The sequence below is a fragment of the Bombina bombina genome, chromosome 8, assembly GCF_027579735.1.
Source record: "Bombina bombina isolate aBomBom1 chromosome 8, aBomBom1.pri, whole genome shotgun sequence".
NCBI classification, from domain to species: Eukaryota; Metazoa; Chordata; class Amphibia; order Anura; family Bombinatoridae; genus Bombina; species Bombina bombina.
The window spans coordinates 271689298-271707642 of record NC_069506.1 but is presented as its reverse complement, the minus strand read 5'-3'; the positions used below and the strand labels follow the sequence as shown (position 1 = coordinate 271707642).

The following is an 18345-nucleotide window of genomic DNA, read 5'->3' as shown; positions in this document are numbered from 1 at the left end:
CTAGTAGAATGAGCTGTAATCCTTTCAGGAGGCTGCTGGCCAGCAGTCTCATAAGCTAAGCGTATTATACTTCTTAGCCAAAGCGAAAGAGAAGTTGCTGAGGCCTTTTGGCCTTTCCTCTGTCCAGAGTAGACAACAAACAAAGCAGATGTTTGACAAAAATCCTTAGTAGCTTGTAAATAATACTTTAAAGCATGAACCACGTCAAGATTGTGTAATAGACGTTCCTTCTTTGAAGAAGGGTTAGGGCACAATGACGGAACAACAATCTCCTGATTGATATTCTTATTAGATACCACCTTAGGTAAAAACCCAGGTTTGGTACGCAAAACTACCTTATCTGCATGGAAGATTAGATAAGGGGAATCACATTGTAAGGCAGATAACTCGGAAACTCTACGAGCCGAGGAAATAGCTACCAAAAATAGAACTTTCCAAGATAAAAGCTCGATATCTATGGAATGAAGAGGTTCAAACGGAACCCCTTGAAGAACTTTAAGAACCAAATTTAAACTCCATGGCGGAGCAACAGGTTTAAACACAGGCTTGATTCTAACTAAAGCCTGACAAAATGCCTGAACGTCTGGAATATCCGCCAGATGCTTGTGCAAAAGAATAGACAGAGCAGAAATCTGTCCCTTTAAGGAACTAGCTGACAAACCTTTTTCCAATCCTTCTTGGAGAAAAGATAATATCCTGGGAATCCTGACTTTACTCCATGAGTAACCCTTGGATTCACACCAATAAAGATATTTACGCCATATCTTATGATAGATTTTCCTGGTGATAGGCTTTCGTGCCTGAATTAAGGTAACAATGACTGACTCGGAGAAGCCACGCTTTGACAAAATCAAGCGTTCAATCTCCAGGCAGTCAGACTCAGAGAAATTAGATTTGGATGGTTGAAAGGACCCTGAAGTAGAAGGTCCTGTCTCAGAGGCAGAGTCCATGGTGGAAAGGATGACATGTCCACTAGATCTGCATACCAAGTCCTGTGTGGCCACGCAGGCGCTATCAAGATCACTGATGCTCTCTCCTGCTTGATTTTGGCAATCAGACGAGGGAGCAGAGGAAACGGTGGAAACACATAAGCCAGGTTGAAGGACCAAGGCGCTGCTAGAGCATCTATCAGCGCTGCCTGGGGATCCCTGGACCTGGATCCGTAACAAGGAAGTTTGGCGTTCTGGCGAGACGCCATGAGATCCAGTTCTGGTTTGCCCCAACGATGAATCAATTGTGCAAACACCTCCGGATGGAGTTCCCACTCCCCCGGATGGAAAGTCTGACGACTTAGAAAATCCGCCTCCCAGTTCTGTACTCCTGGGATATGGATAGCTGATAGGTGGCAAGAGTGAATCTCTGCCCAACGAATTATCTGTGAAACTTCCAACATTGCTAGGGAACTCCTTGTTCCCCCTTGATGGTTGATGTAAGCCACAGTCATGATGTTGTCCGACTGAAATCTTATGAACCTCATTGTCTCTAGCTGAGGCCAAGCCTGAAGAGCATTGAATATCGCTCTTAGTTCCAGAATGTTTGTCGGAAGGAGTGTCTCCTCCTGAGTCCACGATCCCTGAGGGTGATCCTCTTGCAACTTCCTGTTGGGAATGAGAATATCCCACAAGTAATGGATGATCCGTGGACTGGATACACCTTACAAGAGAAAAGGAAGCTTTCTGTGAGTATACATCCTTAAGGGGCTTTTACCTGAAGTGGAGGTAACATTTTTGAAGGGTGCGGAAAGAAAACACACCAACTGCATTGCTGTTTTTTTCAAAACCTGTCATCACATATTGGGTTTCCCACAGACATAAAGACTATTTCTTATCTCCCTGTATAACCAAGGACGCACTCTACCCAGTGTTTTTGTACATTCGGTTTCTTTGACACTATGTTGTATTATTTATGTGCATCTTGAGAGGTATATATATATATATATATATATATATATATATATATATATATATATATATATATATATATATATATATATATATATATATATCTATATATATCTCTGTATTTATTGTTGTATGATTTTGGTGATCATAAGAGGATAATAATATTATAGTGCAATATATAATTTTAACACTTTAATTTCTATTTATAATATTAACTTTTTAGAGTTATTAGGTATCTATCATCTAGATTTTTATGCCTTTATAATCAGACCACCAAGTATTAGCGCTTCTAGCACTTCCCCCATATCCCTCTTTTATATATTACTCCACTTTAGAAATATTTGGAAAAGATATTTCGCTTTCTTGGGGGTTCTGTGCTCCTAGCAGCTTTTATTGGGAGGTCCACACATATATATGTTCTAATTTACTTCTTTTATACATTGTTTATGTCTTTTTTCTTGTTTATTTAACACTACTTAGAGTGTGCATTTATTTTTATATATATATATATATATATATATATATATATATATATATATATATATATATATATATATATATATATATATATATATATATATATATATATATATATATATACACACATATACATACACTCGTCCCATATATCTAGTATATTTTATTTATTCTTAGGGCCGGTTCACTTCTATCGTGCGCTTCAATAGTTCCAGAGTATATAGATAGATAATCTCAATATATGGATGAAAATACAAAAGTCATATATATATATATATATATATATATATATATATATATATATATATATATATATCTCAAAGCTGTTAAGGCTATTAAATATCGATAACCGTGTATATAGTCAATCATACGTTGTGGCATGCAGATACCAATACAGTATTATGCGAACATATAAATAATATGGCAATAGGTTAGAATGTTCAAATATACAGTACAGTATACAAAAACCAATATATACAAGATAGAGTATAAGTATCTATAATCTAATAAAATTCAAATGTTAGAATCTCACATAAAGAAAAACAAGTTGAGTCACTTCAATATATATATATATATATATATATATATATATATATATATATATATATATATATCTTCTTGGTGTTAAGAAAATCAATTGTGAGTAAAAAGACATGTGGAAAGGTAGACAACTTAAGATTACTGGTCCCTTTGGGAGTCTACTTACACTCCTTCACCTCAATCCTATGAGGTAAGTGCTGCGCAGTGCAAGGGGAGTCCCTTGGGATCACAGTTGTAGATTGTGCCGCAATGTCTTTTGGAACAGCTGCCTCTCTTCAAGAATCGTTCCCAGGTATATATGGTATAAAAAAACAAAAAGCAAATAATAGTGATTGATATACTAGATTAGTTTTGCAGGATATTGCAGTAATGCCGGAGAAAAAGTTCAGACAAAATATTTCCAATGATGAACGGATGGCAATCAAGAGCTTGTCACAAGATCCAAACATCGTGATTCGCAAATCGGATAAATGTGGGGCAATCGTGGTCCTGAATTACAGTGATTATAGAGAGGAAATTCTCTCTCAACTGGAGGACAACAAGGTATACCTCCCACTACTAAGGGATCCGACGAACCAATTCCAAGAATTGATTGAGACAACACTGCTGGAAGGCTTGACAAATGGTTGGATCAATAAGGAGACATATGAATGGTTACGAGTACAATACCCCATATGTCGTATACTCTACCCAAAGTGCACAAGGGCTTGGATAAACCCCCTGGATGCCCAATTGTGTCTGCGAGAGGATCCCTACTTAGTCCATTAGCACAGTGGATAGATTTGTTTCTACAGCCGCTAGTCAGACATATGAAATCATATGTACGTGACTCCACTGATGTATTGGGGCAACTCTCACAAATACATGATATTTCGAAGGATGACTATATAGTATCAATGGACGTTAAAGCCTATATACCATCATCCCTCATCAAGAAGGGATGATGGCGGTTAAAGATGCCTTACTGAGATACCCGTATGTGGGACCCGACTGTGATTATATCATCAAGATTCTTCAACTATATTTAACATTGAACTTCTTAAGGTTCAAATCAAAGTACTATCAACAAATTACGGGGACTGCTATGGGGTCAAACATGGCCCCCTCATATGCAAATTTGTATATGGAGAATTTTGAGTCCAGCATAATGATGGTATATGATCGTCCTGAAATGATTAAATACATGAGGTACATCAATGATGTTCTACTTCTTTGGAGAGGAACAGAAGAGAACTTGAACACATGGGTACAAAATCTTAATGATCTTACTTATCCGGTTAAATTTAAGATGGTGGCCAATAAAGAGTCTTATTGACTTCCTTGACTTGAGAATTTTTAAAGGTAATGGACACCTGGAAACTACTATGTACCAGAAACCCACCGACAGGAATTCTCTCCTGTTGGCAAGTAGTAGTCACCCAAGATCTCTTATTAAAGCCATACCACTGGCACAACTATATAGAGTAGTGAGAAATAACTCTGTAAAAGAGAAGGCTGATATGCAATTGGAGGAGATGTCTAGTAAATTCCTACGAAGAGGCTACACATATGATGCTATTCAACAAGCACATAGAATAGCCAAGGGAACAGAAAGGGATCAACTGCTTAAAGGGACACTCAATCAAAATGAAACTCTCATTATTCAGATAGAGCATGCCATTTTAAACAACTTTCCAATTTACTTCCATTAACAAAATGTGCACAGTCTTTTTATATTTAAACGTTTTGAGTCACCAGCTCCTACTGAGCATGTGCAAGAAAAAGTGTGTATGCAGTTGTAAATGGCTGATGGCTGTCACATGGTACGTGTATGCATTTGTGATTGGCTAATGGCTGTCACATGGTACAGGGGAGTGGAAAAAGACATAACTTTTAAAATTGTCAGAAAAATAATCTACTACTCATTTGAAGTTCAGACTAAGTGCTATTGCATTGTCTTGTTATCTTGCATTTGTTGATTATGCAAATCTACTGTGTTGACTGGTCCTTTAAGACCAGGGATGTTAAACCTGTTGAGAAACGTATGACATGCATTACTATGTATTCACCAACTGTTGACATTCTTGCAAAGTCAGTGAAGGATTATTGGGACCTGTTGGCATCGGACCCAGAGTTGCCATTTAAAGAAACCCCCCCCCCTAGGATGGGCTATAAAAGGGGACGTAATCTACAAGATTTGTTAATGAATACTGACCCAAGACATATCCAGTGGAGGTGTAGAGATCTGGCATATTTCCCAGACAACATATAGATATATAGATTGTATTATCATCCTGTGGTATCTACATCCTTGTGCAGAAGAAAGAGAGAAAAAAAAAAAGAAAGAGAGAGAAAAAAAAAGAAAGAGAGAGAAAAAAAAAGAAAGAGAGAGAAAAAAAAAGAAAGAGAGAGAAAAAAAAAGAAAGAGAGAGAAAAAAAAAGAAAGAGAGAGAAAAAAAGAGAGAGAAAAAAAGAGAGAAAAAAAGAAAAAGAAAAAAAAAAGAGAGAGAAAAAGAAAGAGAGAGAAAAAGAAAGAGAGAGAAAAAGAAAGAGAGAGAAAAAGAAAGAGAGAGAAAAAGAAAGAGAGAGAAAAAGAAAGAGAGAGAAAAAGAAAGAGAGAGAAAAAGAAAGAGAGAGAAAAAGAAAGAGAGAGAAAAAGAAAGAGAGAGAAAAAGAGAGAGAGAAAAAGAGAGAGAGAAAAAGAGAGAGAGAAAAAGAAAGAGAGAGAAAAAGAAAGAGAGAGAAAAAGAAAGAGAGAGAAAAAGAAAGAGAGAAAAAGAAAGAGAGAGAAAAAGAAAGAGAGAGAAAAAGAAAGAGAGAGAAAAAGAAAGAGAGAGAAAAAGAAAGAGAGAGAAAAAGAGAGAGAAAAAGAGAGTGAAAAAGAGAGAGAAAAAGAAAGAGAGAGAAAAAGAAAGAGAGAGAAAAAGAAAGAGAGAGAAAAAGAAAGAGAGAGAAAAAGAAAGAGAGAGAAAAAGAAAGAGAGAGAAAAAGAAAGAGAGAAAAAGAGAGAGAGAGAAAGAGAAAGAGAAAGAGAAAGAGAAAGAGAAAAAGAAAGAGAAAAAGAAAGAGAAAAAGAAAGAGAAAAGGAAAGAAAAAGAAAAAGAAAGAGAAAAAGAAAGAAAGAAAGAAAAAAAAAAAGAGAGAAAAGAGAGAGAGAAAAAAGAGAAAAAGAGAGAGAAAGAAAGAGATAGAAAGAGAGAAAGAAAGAGAGAAAGAGATTGTGTTTAAAAAAAAAAAAAATTCTGCTCACTGCAGTAGCAGCTCCGCACAGCTGTAAAAAAATTTAGAGGGAACATTGCTTACCTTACTCTTCCACCTTCCCACACTTGAGCAGAGGCAAGGCAGTGTGAGGGTTGGCCTATGCTCTCTACAGAAGCTTGCGATACAATTTGCAGCAGGCTGCAGTGCTCTGCTTCCAGAATGGGAAAGACAGTGGTGGACCACAAATAAGTAAAATTAAATGCCGTTTTGAATTACAGTCCCCTACTTATTATTCACCCCACAAAAGATAAAAGTCCTGTTTTTGAGCCACAAGCATTGTAGCTCCTGCGCAGAACACAGTCAGCCATCCAATCAGGAGTGGCATATGTATGCTCAGGTGCCGCAAGCAGGATGTTGCATATGTTTTAAACCCCTTTGTGGGGGTTAAAAAAAAAATAAACTAGGGTCGATGATGTTAAAGGAACATGTCATTTTGGCATTAATTTTTTATATTCTCACCATTGAAATCAAACTCAGGTCTGTAACTGCCTGAAATGTCACTTTTTTTCTATTTTAATTACTGCATTAGCAATTCTCCAATCATCTATAACAGCTCCTGTCAGTGACTGATGAAAACCTCAGCTAATGGTGTAGCAACCCCCGATCAAAGCTCCCTTAACGGCAAATGAATATTATCACATAGTTTTCCAATTTGCTAACTGTGCCCCACACCCATTTCAATGTACAAGCAGATTTAATAAGAATTTGTGGTAAGCTGCCTCCTAGCACAAGAGGATAATGATGTAAAAACATTAGGGCCAGGTGAGAACATTACAACTATGAACAGAGAGATTTTAGCATGAAAACAAATCAAGCAGCAGAGATCTGACAGGTTTATTTGTTAAACAAATTCACGCAGGAGAGAGCAGTGATCTGTGCAAGTATGTTTGCTCTCAAATAAATAGAATTATAGATTTACAGCCAGGGTTGCAAAAATGTTACTGATGCAAACCTATCAAAGGGAGAGGTTATCACACTGTTCTATATTACACATAAGGATCCAAATTATTGTATACAGCATCTGTGAACTAGCAGATCTCTCCAGCCATGTGTGTATATGAGAAATCCAAAGTAGGTGCACAACAGAAATGTACCTGATGAAACGGTCACCTAAGACCGAGAAACGTTGTGTTGTTAAATAAAGTCATTTTTATTTTTACAAGACATTGTTCCCACGAACTTGTTTTTATCTATTTTGGATCACACTTTGAGGATTTTTTTTACACAGTGTGATACCAAAACCCGTATAACTGTGTAATTCAGCCTACCGGGTTAGGCCACCTCCAATACAGGATAAGAGCCTGCTAGAGTTAAGACCATATTTGCGACCTGTGGTCCTGTTGGGAGAGAAACACAGCCGGTATCCTTCCTGATACCCCAGTGGATTGACCTCTGCGAGAGTGTGAGTCAGCTCGACGACTCTAAAGGTTCCAGAAGGCGGTTGTGACACTTCTTAAGTGTCTGGGAGCTTGTAAGTACCAGCTATACTTGCGCATTTGGGGCTTGTTTATTCCACTGATCGTGCACTATGGTGGAGCCTTCTTTTTTATTTCACATTTCTACAGATTCCTTCCTTTTGGGACACCAACAAAAGTCTTGAAGAAGCTTTGAGCCACCCATCGACGTAAATTGAGAATATACCTTTTTGAACTATAATTGGTTCCATTGGGGAATACCTACACATCAGTATCCGCTAAGTTACTGAGTTCGTTTGGTTTAAAATAAGTTTTTTTGGGACTTTATATCACCATTGACAGTCACTGTGATTTTGTCGATGTTCATTATGTATGACTAGCATCTTTGTGAATAATTTCTTACATTGTCTACCATAACATATCTGCTAGCGCACCGTTCTTTTATTTTAAATATTGTTGCACAACAGAAAGCAGCAAATTTGCACTCCCGTAGTATAAATGCAAAAGTTTATTGGGCAAAATTAAAAGCACAGAGGGCTCAAAAGCCATAAAGCACATAAAAAAAAAGTCATATGGCGAGTGTCAGAATGCTCCGCAGACGCGTTTTGTGAGCATGCTCACTGCATAACAGGTATTCTGACACACCTCCATTTATCAGGAGAATTTAAAGAGACAATACATACATTTTACTTGTTACACCAGATGTCGGCTGCCAAGAATTACACTGTTATGTTACAACTATACAATAATTACACTGTTATGTTACAACTATACAATAATTACAATACATCCAATGAAGGAACAAATGTTTAAACAGTTATTTGGCAACTTTTTTAGCCATTATTTTGTAAATATAAAGACTCATTTCTTATTTGTGTGTGCTTTATGGCTTTTGAGCCCTCTGTGCTTTTAATTTTGCCCAATAAACTTTTGCATTTTTACTACGGGAGTGCAAATTCGCTGCTTTCTGTTGTGCACCTACTTTGGATTTCTCTCAATACTTTTCTGGCGTAGCAAGCAGACTTGCCCTGGCTGCATACAGCACAGTCTATTACTTCCACACACCCACTCTCCATTGAGCCAGTGTGCTGCAGCGGGAGACTGGAGTGCCCACCTCACTGACCTTTACAGCGTTCTCTTCCATTGAGCGCTCGGACGACACAGTCACACCTGTGTATATATGTAAGGTATGTTTGCCAGATGTCCGGTATTCATCTGGACAGTCCAATATTTTAGCAAGCTGTCCGGTAAAAATCTTCACAAAAATACTGTTTTTTTTAAGTCGCTAAGCCTAAGGGTTAGCTAAATATAAAAAGGACTCATATGCCTAAATGCATTACAAAAATGGAGCACAAGGAAATGTGTAGAAGTTAAGGGGGTCAAATAATTTCTGTTTATAAATGTTTCTGGCAGCAAAAGAGGTGAAATTAGAGCTTTTTGTGCTACTGGCAGCCAAGGGGTATAAATTACTGCACAGTTGTGGATAATATACATCATAGGATCAAGAGTGAGGACAAAGATAGAGCTTTAAGGGGGAGGGGGTTATCGTGTGACTCCTCCCTGCCATCCTGCCCAGTCACTGAAAGATGATCCAGTACTTTTGTGAGGGACAGCTGGTAACCCTAATGTACGGACATAATACATACACAGAACAAACAAACAGATCTACTTACACCCAACATGTCAGACCCACAACTCATTCTGTTTATACCCATAGCTCCACTCAAATCCACACTCTAGCAGCCTCCTTTATTCAATATTTATACCCAGGGCCAGATTCTCTAAAGCTCTGTGTTCTGGCAAGATTATCTAAAAATCGTTACTTTATCAGTACTACAAGATCCCTCAAATAATTGTATCTTTAAATCTGTATTTTCTCTTTATGCATGGTTATGCAAGGTTTTATATTTCTCCAATCAGGGTTCACTGATCAAAAACTCTTAAGACACCAACACTGTCATATCCTGGTTCACACTCACCCTGCTTCAACACTAAAGTATGGACTAAGTGTGGATCAGTGCAAACTGCTGGTGTGTGTCTGTCTGTCTAACAACCCAGTGAGCACACACATCCACCCCAAACCACCTCCTGCTCCATAACGCAGGCCCCAGCTAAAACTGCTGGTTTTGGTGCCCAAATCCTTACCAATACTTATGCTTTGAGGCATCTCTTGGTTCTTTGCCAGGAGACAAGCTCACACAAAATAGAGTGAAAAAGTGGAAATCCCCCAGGCGCCTACCGAACCGGAGGCAAAAAGGGATTAAACGCTGTAAAAACTTCCAATCTAGTGCTCAGAAGAACGATGATAAATTGGTGATATAATTACATAAAATCACTTATTTAATAAACATAAGCATAAAAACACGATATATATACAGTTCATGGATCCATGAAGTAAAAAGTTACAATAAAAATGAAACAATAATAGTAACAGTAGGTATAAAACCAGATGTACAACAACACAGGTCGATTGAGATGGAATGTGCCTATCTGTAAGTGCACACGAACAGGTAAGTGTAACCTGTGGGAAATGTGAGTCCAGTGTGCTAAGTATATAAAAGTAACTGGAGTAAGTAAGTCAACGGATGTCCAAAAAAATTAATAAGAAATGTTCAAAGGATCAATGTGAAAAAATATGGTGAGTCAATAAAAATTTTCCAGTGCAGTAATCAATAAAAACTCCAAAAATTGCAATCATGTGAGTGGCAAATCCTCTTGAAAATAACAATAGAAGTAGATAATGAAAAAATAGTGAAAATAATAGGTGAAAAATACAAATACAAACAGTTCAGTGAAAAAATTCCAATAAAAAACAAAGAGAGTGTGAAAAAAATAGTCACCCGGATCCTATATGGATCAGATATTTCTTGCAATCATCCCAAAGTGTTACTGTATCCTTGAAAATGTTGAGAGAGGATGCTGGGCCCACAGGTGTGTGAACCAGATAGTCAGAAACCAGTAAATGAACCAGGATGGCCCAAAGAACGATATCCACCTAAAAATTTATAAAAAAAATATATAGTGCAGATAACTTCAAACCAATATTACATAAATGAAAATAGGCTTACCAATGCTCAGTCGACGCGTTTCGGCCCTAGTATAGGCCAATATTACATGAATGAAAATAGGCTTACCAATGCTCAGTAGACGTGTTTCGGCCCTAGTATAGGCCTTTATCAAGGGTCTTGATAAAGGCCTATACTAGGGCCGTAACACGTCAACTGAGCATTGGTAAGCCTATTTTCATTTATGTAATATTGGTTTGAAGTTATCTGCACTATATATTTTTTATACATTTTTAGGTGGATATCGTTCTTTGGGCCATCCTGGTTCATTTACTGGTTTCTGACTATCTGGTTCACACACCTGTGGGCAAAGCATCCTCTCTCTCAACATTTTCAAGGATACAGTAACACTTTGGGATGATTGCAAGAAATACCTGATCCATATAGGATCCGGGTGACTATTTTTTACTCTCTTTTTGTTTTTTATTGGAATTTTTTCACTGAACTGTTTGTATTTGTATTTTTCACTTATTATTTTCACTATTTTTTTCATTATCTACTTCTATTGTTATTTTCAAGAGGATTTGCCACTCACATTATTGCAATTTTTTGAGTTTTTATTGATTACTGCACTGGAAAAATTTTATTGACTCACCAGATTTTTTCACATTGATCCTTTGAACATTTCTTATTAATTTTTTTGGACATCCGTTGACTTACTTACTCCAGTTGCTTTTATATACTTAGCACACTGGACTCACATTTCCCACAGGTTACACTTACCTGTTCGTGTGCACTTACAGATAGGCACATTCCATCTCAATCGATCTGTGTTGTTGTACATCTGGTTTTATACCTACTGTTACTATTATTGTTTCATTTTTATTGTATCATTTTCATTTTTATTGTAACTTTTTACTTCATGGATCCATGAACTGTATATATATCGTGTTTTTATGCTTATGTTTATTAAATAAGTGATTTTATGTAATTATATCACCAATTTATCATCGTTCTTCTGAGCACTAGATTGGAAGTTTTTACAGCGTTTAATCCCTTTTTTCCTCCGGTTCGGTAGGCGCCTGGGGGATTTCCACTTTTTCACTCTATTTCTATTGGTGGTTACTAGGTATCACCTCCCCTCAGGCTTTTAGGGTATAGAGTAGGCGCTAGTCCTTTCCCCCTCACGCAAAATAGACTCAGGCTCAACCTTTCCTTGACCACCTCCTGCTTTGTACCCACACAGAGACTCAAACATGCTCCTGCTCATTTTGTGTTTTAATCTTTAAATAAAGTATATTTTCATTATTAAACTGGGCAGTTACTTTATCTGGAGATTGTACTAGTCGAGCTGTCTAGGAATGCCCACTAATTACTGGACAGCTACCAGGGACACTAAAGTCAAGTTGCACTGCACAATAGGATTACAGAAAAGGTCTGGAGAGTTGTTTTAGCTGCTGCTTTCATATTGAGCTGTTGCATTGTGTGTTTTAAAGCACGGGACAATGTAGACACTCACAATCCTCCCCCCTTTATTATAGCTTATTTCAGTGCCCCAGATTCATATTCGCATCTAGATTCACAATTACCTTGATACTAATACAAAGTACTTTATGCAGAAAGCTGTCACTTCATGGGATGCAGAGAAACACTTCTAAATCACAGCAGACTGTAATTAAATGTCAGTAAGAAATTAAAAAAAAAAAAAAAAAAAAGGACTGATGGCATCTAGTGTGCATAAACACACAGAACTGTCTGTGCACTTTGCACTGCACAGGTACTTTCTGATGACTCATTGTGAGAACTAAACAGAACCGCAAAGATTCTGACAATTAAACTGAATCAACAAAACACAAACTACATTTAAATAATTGTGTATGTATATAAGTGTTTCCATGTATGATATTATATAGAACACGCCCTTGAATGACAAAGAGTCAATATAAATATTCTTTCATGATTCAGATAGAGACAACCATTTTAAACAACTTTCTAAATTACTTCGGTTATCTATTTTGCTTCATTCTCTTGATATTTCTTCCTGAAAAGTATATCTAGATAGGCTCAGTCACTTCTGATTGGTGGCTGCACATATTTGCCTCATGTGATTGGCTCACCCATGTGCATTGCTATTTCTTTAACAAAGCATATCTAAAGAATGAAGCAAATTAGATAATAGAAGTGAATTGGAATGTTGTTTACAATTGTATTCTCTGTCTGAATCATGAAAGAAAATGTTTGGGTTTAATGTCCCTTTAAGAAAAAGAGTCATGTTTCAATAACCTAAATGTACACATCTGGTATCACTATTATAACAAATCTTTAGAATTTGCTCTCACCCTCCCGGTTCCCTCCTGGTACAGTGCCAGGCTCTCACCCTCCCGGTTCCCTCCTGGTACAGTGCCAGGCTCTCACCCTCCCGGTACAGTGCCAGGCTCTCACCCTCCCGGTACAGTGCCAGGCTCTCACCCTCCCGGTACAGTGCCAGGCTCTCACCCTCCCGGTACAGTGCCAGGCTCTCACCCACCCGGTTACCTCCTGGTACAGTGCCAGGCTGTCACCCACCAGGTTACCTCCTGGTACAGTGCCAGGCTGTCACCCTCCAGGCTACCTCCTGGTACAGTGCCAGGCTGTCACCCTCCAGGCTACCTCCTGGTACAGTGCCAGGCTCTCACCCTGTAGGTTACCTCCTGGTACAGTGCCAGGCTGTCACCCTCCAGGCTACCTCCTGGTACAGTGCCAGGCTGTCACCCTCCAGGCTACCTCCTGGTACAGTGCCAGGCTCTCACCCTGTAGGTTACCTCCTGGTACAGTGCTAGGCTCTCACCCTCCAGGTTACCTCCTGGTACAGTGCCAGGCTCTCACCCTCTAGGTTACCTGCTGGTACAGTGCCAGGCTCTCACCCTCTAGGTTACCTGCTGGTAGTGCCAGGCTCTCACTCTCCATGTTACCTCCTGGTAGTGCGTGCCAGGCTCTCATCCTCCTGGTTCATTGCCCAGGCTCATTCTACTACCAGTAACCTCCTAGTTCAGTGCCCAGACTCACACTCACTGTCTTCCCGATCACCTCCTGATTCTGTGCCCAGCCTGTCACTCACTCTGGTCCGGGTAACCTCCTGGTACAGTAACAGGGTCCATAATCTGTCTCTCTCTCACATACACAGTGTTGTTATCATCCTGGTTTAGTGAGCAGGCACACACTTACCCGACTTCTAGCAGCCTCCTGGTTCAGTGCCCGGGCCCAGGCTCGGCCCCAGCTGTCCCGCACTGAGGGGAAACCGCACAGAGCAGTGAGGAGGCTCCGAGCACCGGGGGCTGGGGGTGCAGCAGCACGGAAGCGGCGGGTCACTTGGATTAACCAGGCCAATACTGTAAACAGGGAAGCAGCGAACAGCACAAGCATCACGGCGGAGGACAGAGAGGACATGCCGGGGAGGGTAGGGGGAGAGGCCGGGAGTCCCGGCTCCGGAGGGGGAAGCTCCATCATATGACCGATAGAACAAGCTCCATAAACTGCTTGTCACTATAAATAAATCTAAGGGTATGAAATAGACACGACTGGGGCCGCTGTAAGATGCTGAGTGTAAGGCCTGGATATGAGGACTGCAGCCGAGGAAGTAATGAGAACGAATATAAAGCACTCAGCTGCTGAAGCCTGTCCTACACCTCCAGGACTTGACTCAGCCCGGTCATTTTACACCTCCGCTTTCACTATTACATCTAACACTGACCGCACACCCTAACCGAGCGCACCGCCCCTTACCATATCCCGCCCCCTTCTATTCTTTACTTCAAAAGATAGCTAAGTAAAGACGCCCCTATAATAATAAACACGCCTTATGTCATTAAAACCACGCCTTGTAATTTGCATAACCACGCCTGTGTTGACGTAGGCATAAGACAAGTTTCCACACACTGGTTGTACTCTTGTCAATGTCATTATAACCATGTCGTGAATATAACCACGCCCAAATCAGTATAGACACGCCTCCGTGACACGTGACTCCGCATCCTGGTATAACCCCGTTATAACCAATACCGACTCCCTTTTGTAAAGCATGTCCTGTCAACACCACCACGCCCCTAATGCTTAACCACGCCCACTGTCATATAACCACGCCTATTATTAGTACGACTACTGGGTTTACCAGCTGTATTTACTATATTTTGTAGTTATCTGTGTTTTCCTGATATGCGCACATCCTTTAGTGCTGATTAAAGGGACAGTGTACTGTAAAATTACCAGCTGCAAAGTGTATGGAAAATTGTTCTTTTGTGTTTACTTTTGTATATGAAATAGCTGTCTTTGCTGTTTGAATCCATAACCCAGGACATGAAACTGAAACCCAACATTTTCCATTTATGATTGAGATAGAGCATAAAGTTTTAAACAACTTTCCAATTTATTTCTATTATCAAATTGGCTTCATTCTCGTGGTATCCGTTGTTGAAAGAGCAGCTTAGCACTACTGGGAGCTAAATGAGCACATTTGCTGAGCCAATGACAAAAGGCATATTTGTGTAGCCACCAATCATCACCTAGCTCCCATTAATATATTGCAGTTCCTGAACCTACCAACTTTTCAACTAAGGATATGAAAAGAACAAATGTGCATGTGGATGTTTCGTTTTAAAACAAAAGCTGAATATGGCTTCTGCCAACAGCATTCGCCTCTTTTTGGACCCGGATTTCTTCTTCTGAAAATGCTACACACAAAGTTCTGGATTTGCATAGAATATGCAGCAGCCATATTCGGCATTCGTTTTACAGTGAAACACCCAAATGCACACGTCTATATAAAATCACATGCTCTCTCTGAATCATGAAAGAAAAAATAATAGGGTACCATGCCCCTTTAAATGGGCTAAGCTTACAGGGAAAACAGATCTCAACTTATTATTCTATATAAACACAAAATATTCCTGATATAACAATTTAAATTTAAAATTGTAGTACTTATCTCTCCCACCCCCAGTGGGAGTGTGGTTTTGTCTGCTAGATCTTGTTTATAGCTTTTTTCTACCCATTACTGCAGTATTGAAATTTTCAGTATAGGTTGCAGTTTCAACAGGCAAAATCAACTAATGACAAAATAGAGGTAAAGGAGCTATTTGTAAACAATTTTAATACAGCCATGTAGTAAAATAAATTATTGAGAGAGAAAAAATTACAATACACCATCCATTTAAGAAATTAGTATTAAATGGTTGATAACAAAAGAAGAGCTGTAAAAATAACAATTTCCACAACTCCCCTGCTTATAAAAGCTGACATTAAAATGACAACAGAGCAACTTCTCCTAGAGTACATATTTCAAACATTCCAAAGTTGTTTGTAAACTTAAAGGGACATAGAATCTCATTTTTTTTTCTTTCATGAATCAGATAGAGCATACAATTTTAAAGACCTTTCCCATTTATCTCTATTATTAAATTTGCAACATTTTCTTGGTATTCTTTGCTGAAAAAGCTGCAATGCACTCCTGGGAGCTAGCTGAACACATCTGGCGAGCCAATGACAAGATGTATATGCATACAGCCACCAATCAGCAGCTAGCAACCAGTAGTGCATGGCTGCTCTTGAACTTTCCTAGGTGTGCTTTTCAACAAAAGAGAACAAGATAAAGCTGTCCTAAATGTGCAAGGTTTGCCTTTTTACATATACAGTCCAAGAAGTAAGGTAAAGAAGGGGCAGGGTACATTTTGACTTAGGTCAACAAAACCTGTCCACAAAAATATTTGAGGCAAGTTTAATATATAAAAAGAGAAGCGCTTACACTTACAAACATATATACTTTTTTAAAGAATATTTAAATACAAACCCCATGGTCATAAAACATCCCAGGTGACAACAGTCTCAATACGATTGGAATATATGAGATCAGTAATTTCAGTGGGTGTAATAAAGTCCTAATAGGATCCTCAGGAAGATCTGGATCACGCAAATCAGGATAGCCAGACTTCCAAGTACGGTTGCAGCTGTTTCCAATCCCGTGGGTTTCTCCTCCACGGGCAAAAGTGGTAGTCTAAAAGATGTGGAACAAAAAGGAGAAAGCACAACCCAAATTCAAGGTAGTTTTATTAACAAGTTTGAAACGTACAAACGAATAACACACTTACTAGACGTAAGTTCTTTAGTGCACATAAAAACACAGGCGCCCAAATGTGGTTCAGTTGATTCGCCTTGGTTCCTGATGTCCGGTCACGTTCACGCTTACACCAATAGGAACTCTTATTACAGCAACAGTCAACTACGGGTCCTTGTGTATGACATAACTAGCTCAACACGTTCCTCCCGGAGTACGCCCAGGCTTTCTCAAGAGCAATGTTAAACCCGAGGACGTCATATTATTTACGTAACTTCCTCGTTCTTGATTGGCTTATTCGTTTAATGGTTAACCCACTTACTTTACAGGATATTTCATTACCTTTTTAAAGTCCATTCGCTACAGTATATTCTTTATCCTGAATTCACAGAACGCAGACAGTATAAAATAGTACATTCGGTTAAAACACAATTAATTATCTACATAATAGAAATTAGAAATATAAGTTCAACATCCTTATATTACAAAAGCAGCAATTTTATCATACAATCAATAAAATAAATAGATAATTATAGTCTAAAAATATAAAAAAAAATATTAAAAACAGATAATATATTTAAAACGGAATCAATAATATCTTTAAAAATTCATCAGAGATAGCCTAAAAAAATTAATGAAAAGCAACATGAAAATTTATGAAAAATGGCATGAAAATTTACATGGAGACACAGGTAGAGATATCTTTTGTATCATATATCCATAGGGCAACTTTTACAAAAATGCTTGTACATCTAGATCCATATTTAGCCCTAGTGGAGTCAAACTTTTTAATCTGAAAATCCATTCTGTTTCTTTTTGTCTCAGGGCTCTTAAAGGGCCATAATACCCAAATGTTGAAACACTTGAAAGTGATGCAGTATAGCTGTAAAAAGCTGACTAGAAAATATCACCTGAACATCTCTATGTAAAAAAAAAAAGATATTTTACCTCAAAAGTTTCTCAGTAGCCACATCACATTGTAAAGGACTTCTAAGCAGCAAATTGGTATGTCTGTCCCGGGACAGCGGAAGGAGTGAGCTTACGTGCACTCTCATCTTATTTCCCTATTCAGTTTAAGGAAGTTTACAATGAAATCTCCTGAGAGTTAAGTGAAATCTCATGAGATCACAGTAAAAGAGTTCATGACCTCAGCACTGTTGATGCTGATTGGCTGCTGTTCATTTCTTCATTTATTTTTTTTTTTTACCTGCAGCTGGGCTGCAACTGAGTATAACTTTTTACACAGAACTTACTCTGCTGTGAGGAAATTGTAAGGTAAAATATCTTCCTTATTTACATAGAGATGCTAAGATTATATTTTCCTGTCAGCTTTTTACAATTATACTGCATCAGTTTCAGGTGATTTAGCATATGAGTATTATGTCCCTTTAATTTATTTTTATTCTCAGGTGGTATCCAGTCAATTACCTGTATGTAAAGTCCCCTAGGATCACTCCCATGTACATCCCTGAAATTGTTTGGTACACTATGTTTATCAAAACTATTCTTAATATTATAAAGGTGTTCGCTAAATCTAGTCCTGATCTTTCTTTTGGTTCGCTCAATATAAATTAAATCACATTTGTACCTTAAAAGATACGCTGTAAAAGTAGATTCACAATTACATCTGTGTTTTATCATAAAGTGTTCAGTGTTATTATAGTTTGCAAATGTGTTTCCCT

General features: G+C 38.4%; 1 protein-coding gene across 1 annotated transcript in view; it reads right to left on the bottom strand.

The window, feature by feature from the left end:
* Positions 1-14320, bottom strand: part of C2CD2L (C2CD2 like) — a 43785-nt gene extending 29465 nt beyond the window's left edge. Inside the window, exon 1 of the mRNA XM_053691357.1 lies at positions 13783-14320. Within this exon, the coding sequence (XP_053547332.1) occupies positions 13783-14064 (282 nt within the window). The 5' untranslated portion in view covers positions 14065-14320. The remainder of the gene's footprint in view (positions 1-13782) is intronic.
* Positions 14321-18345: the final 4025 nt, after the last annotated feature.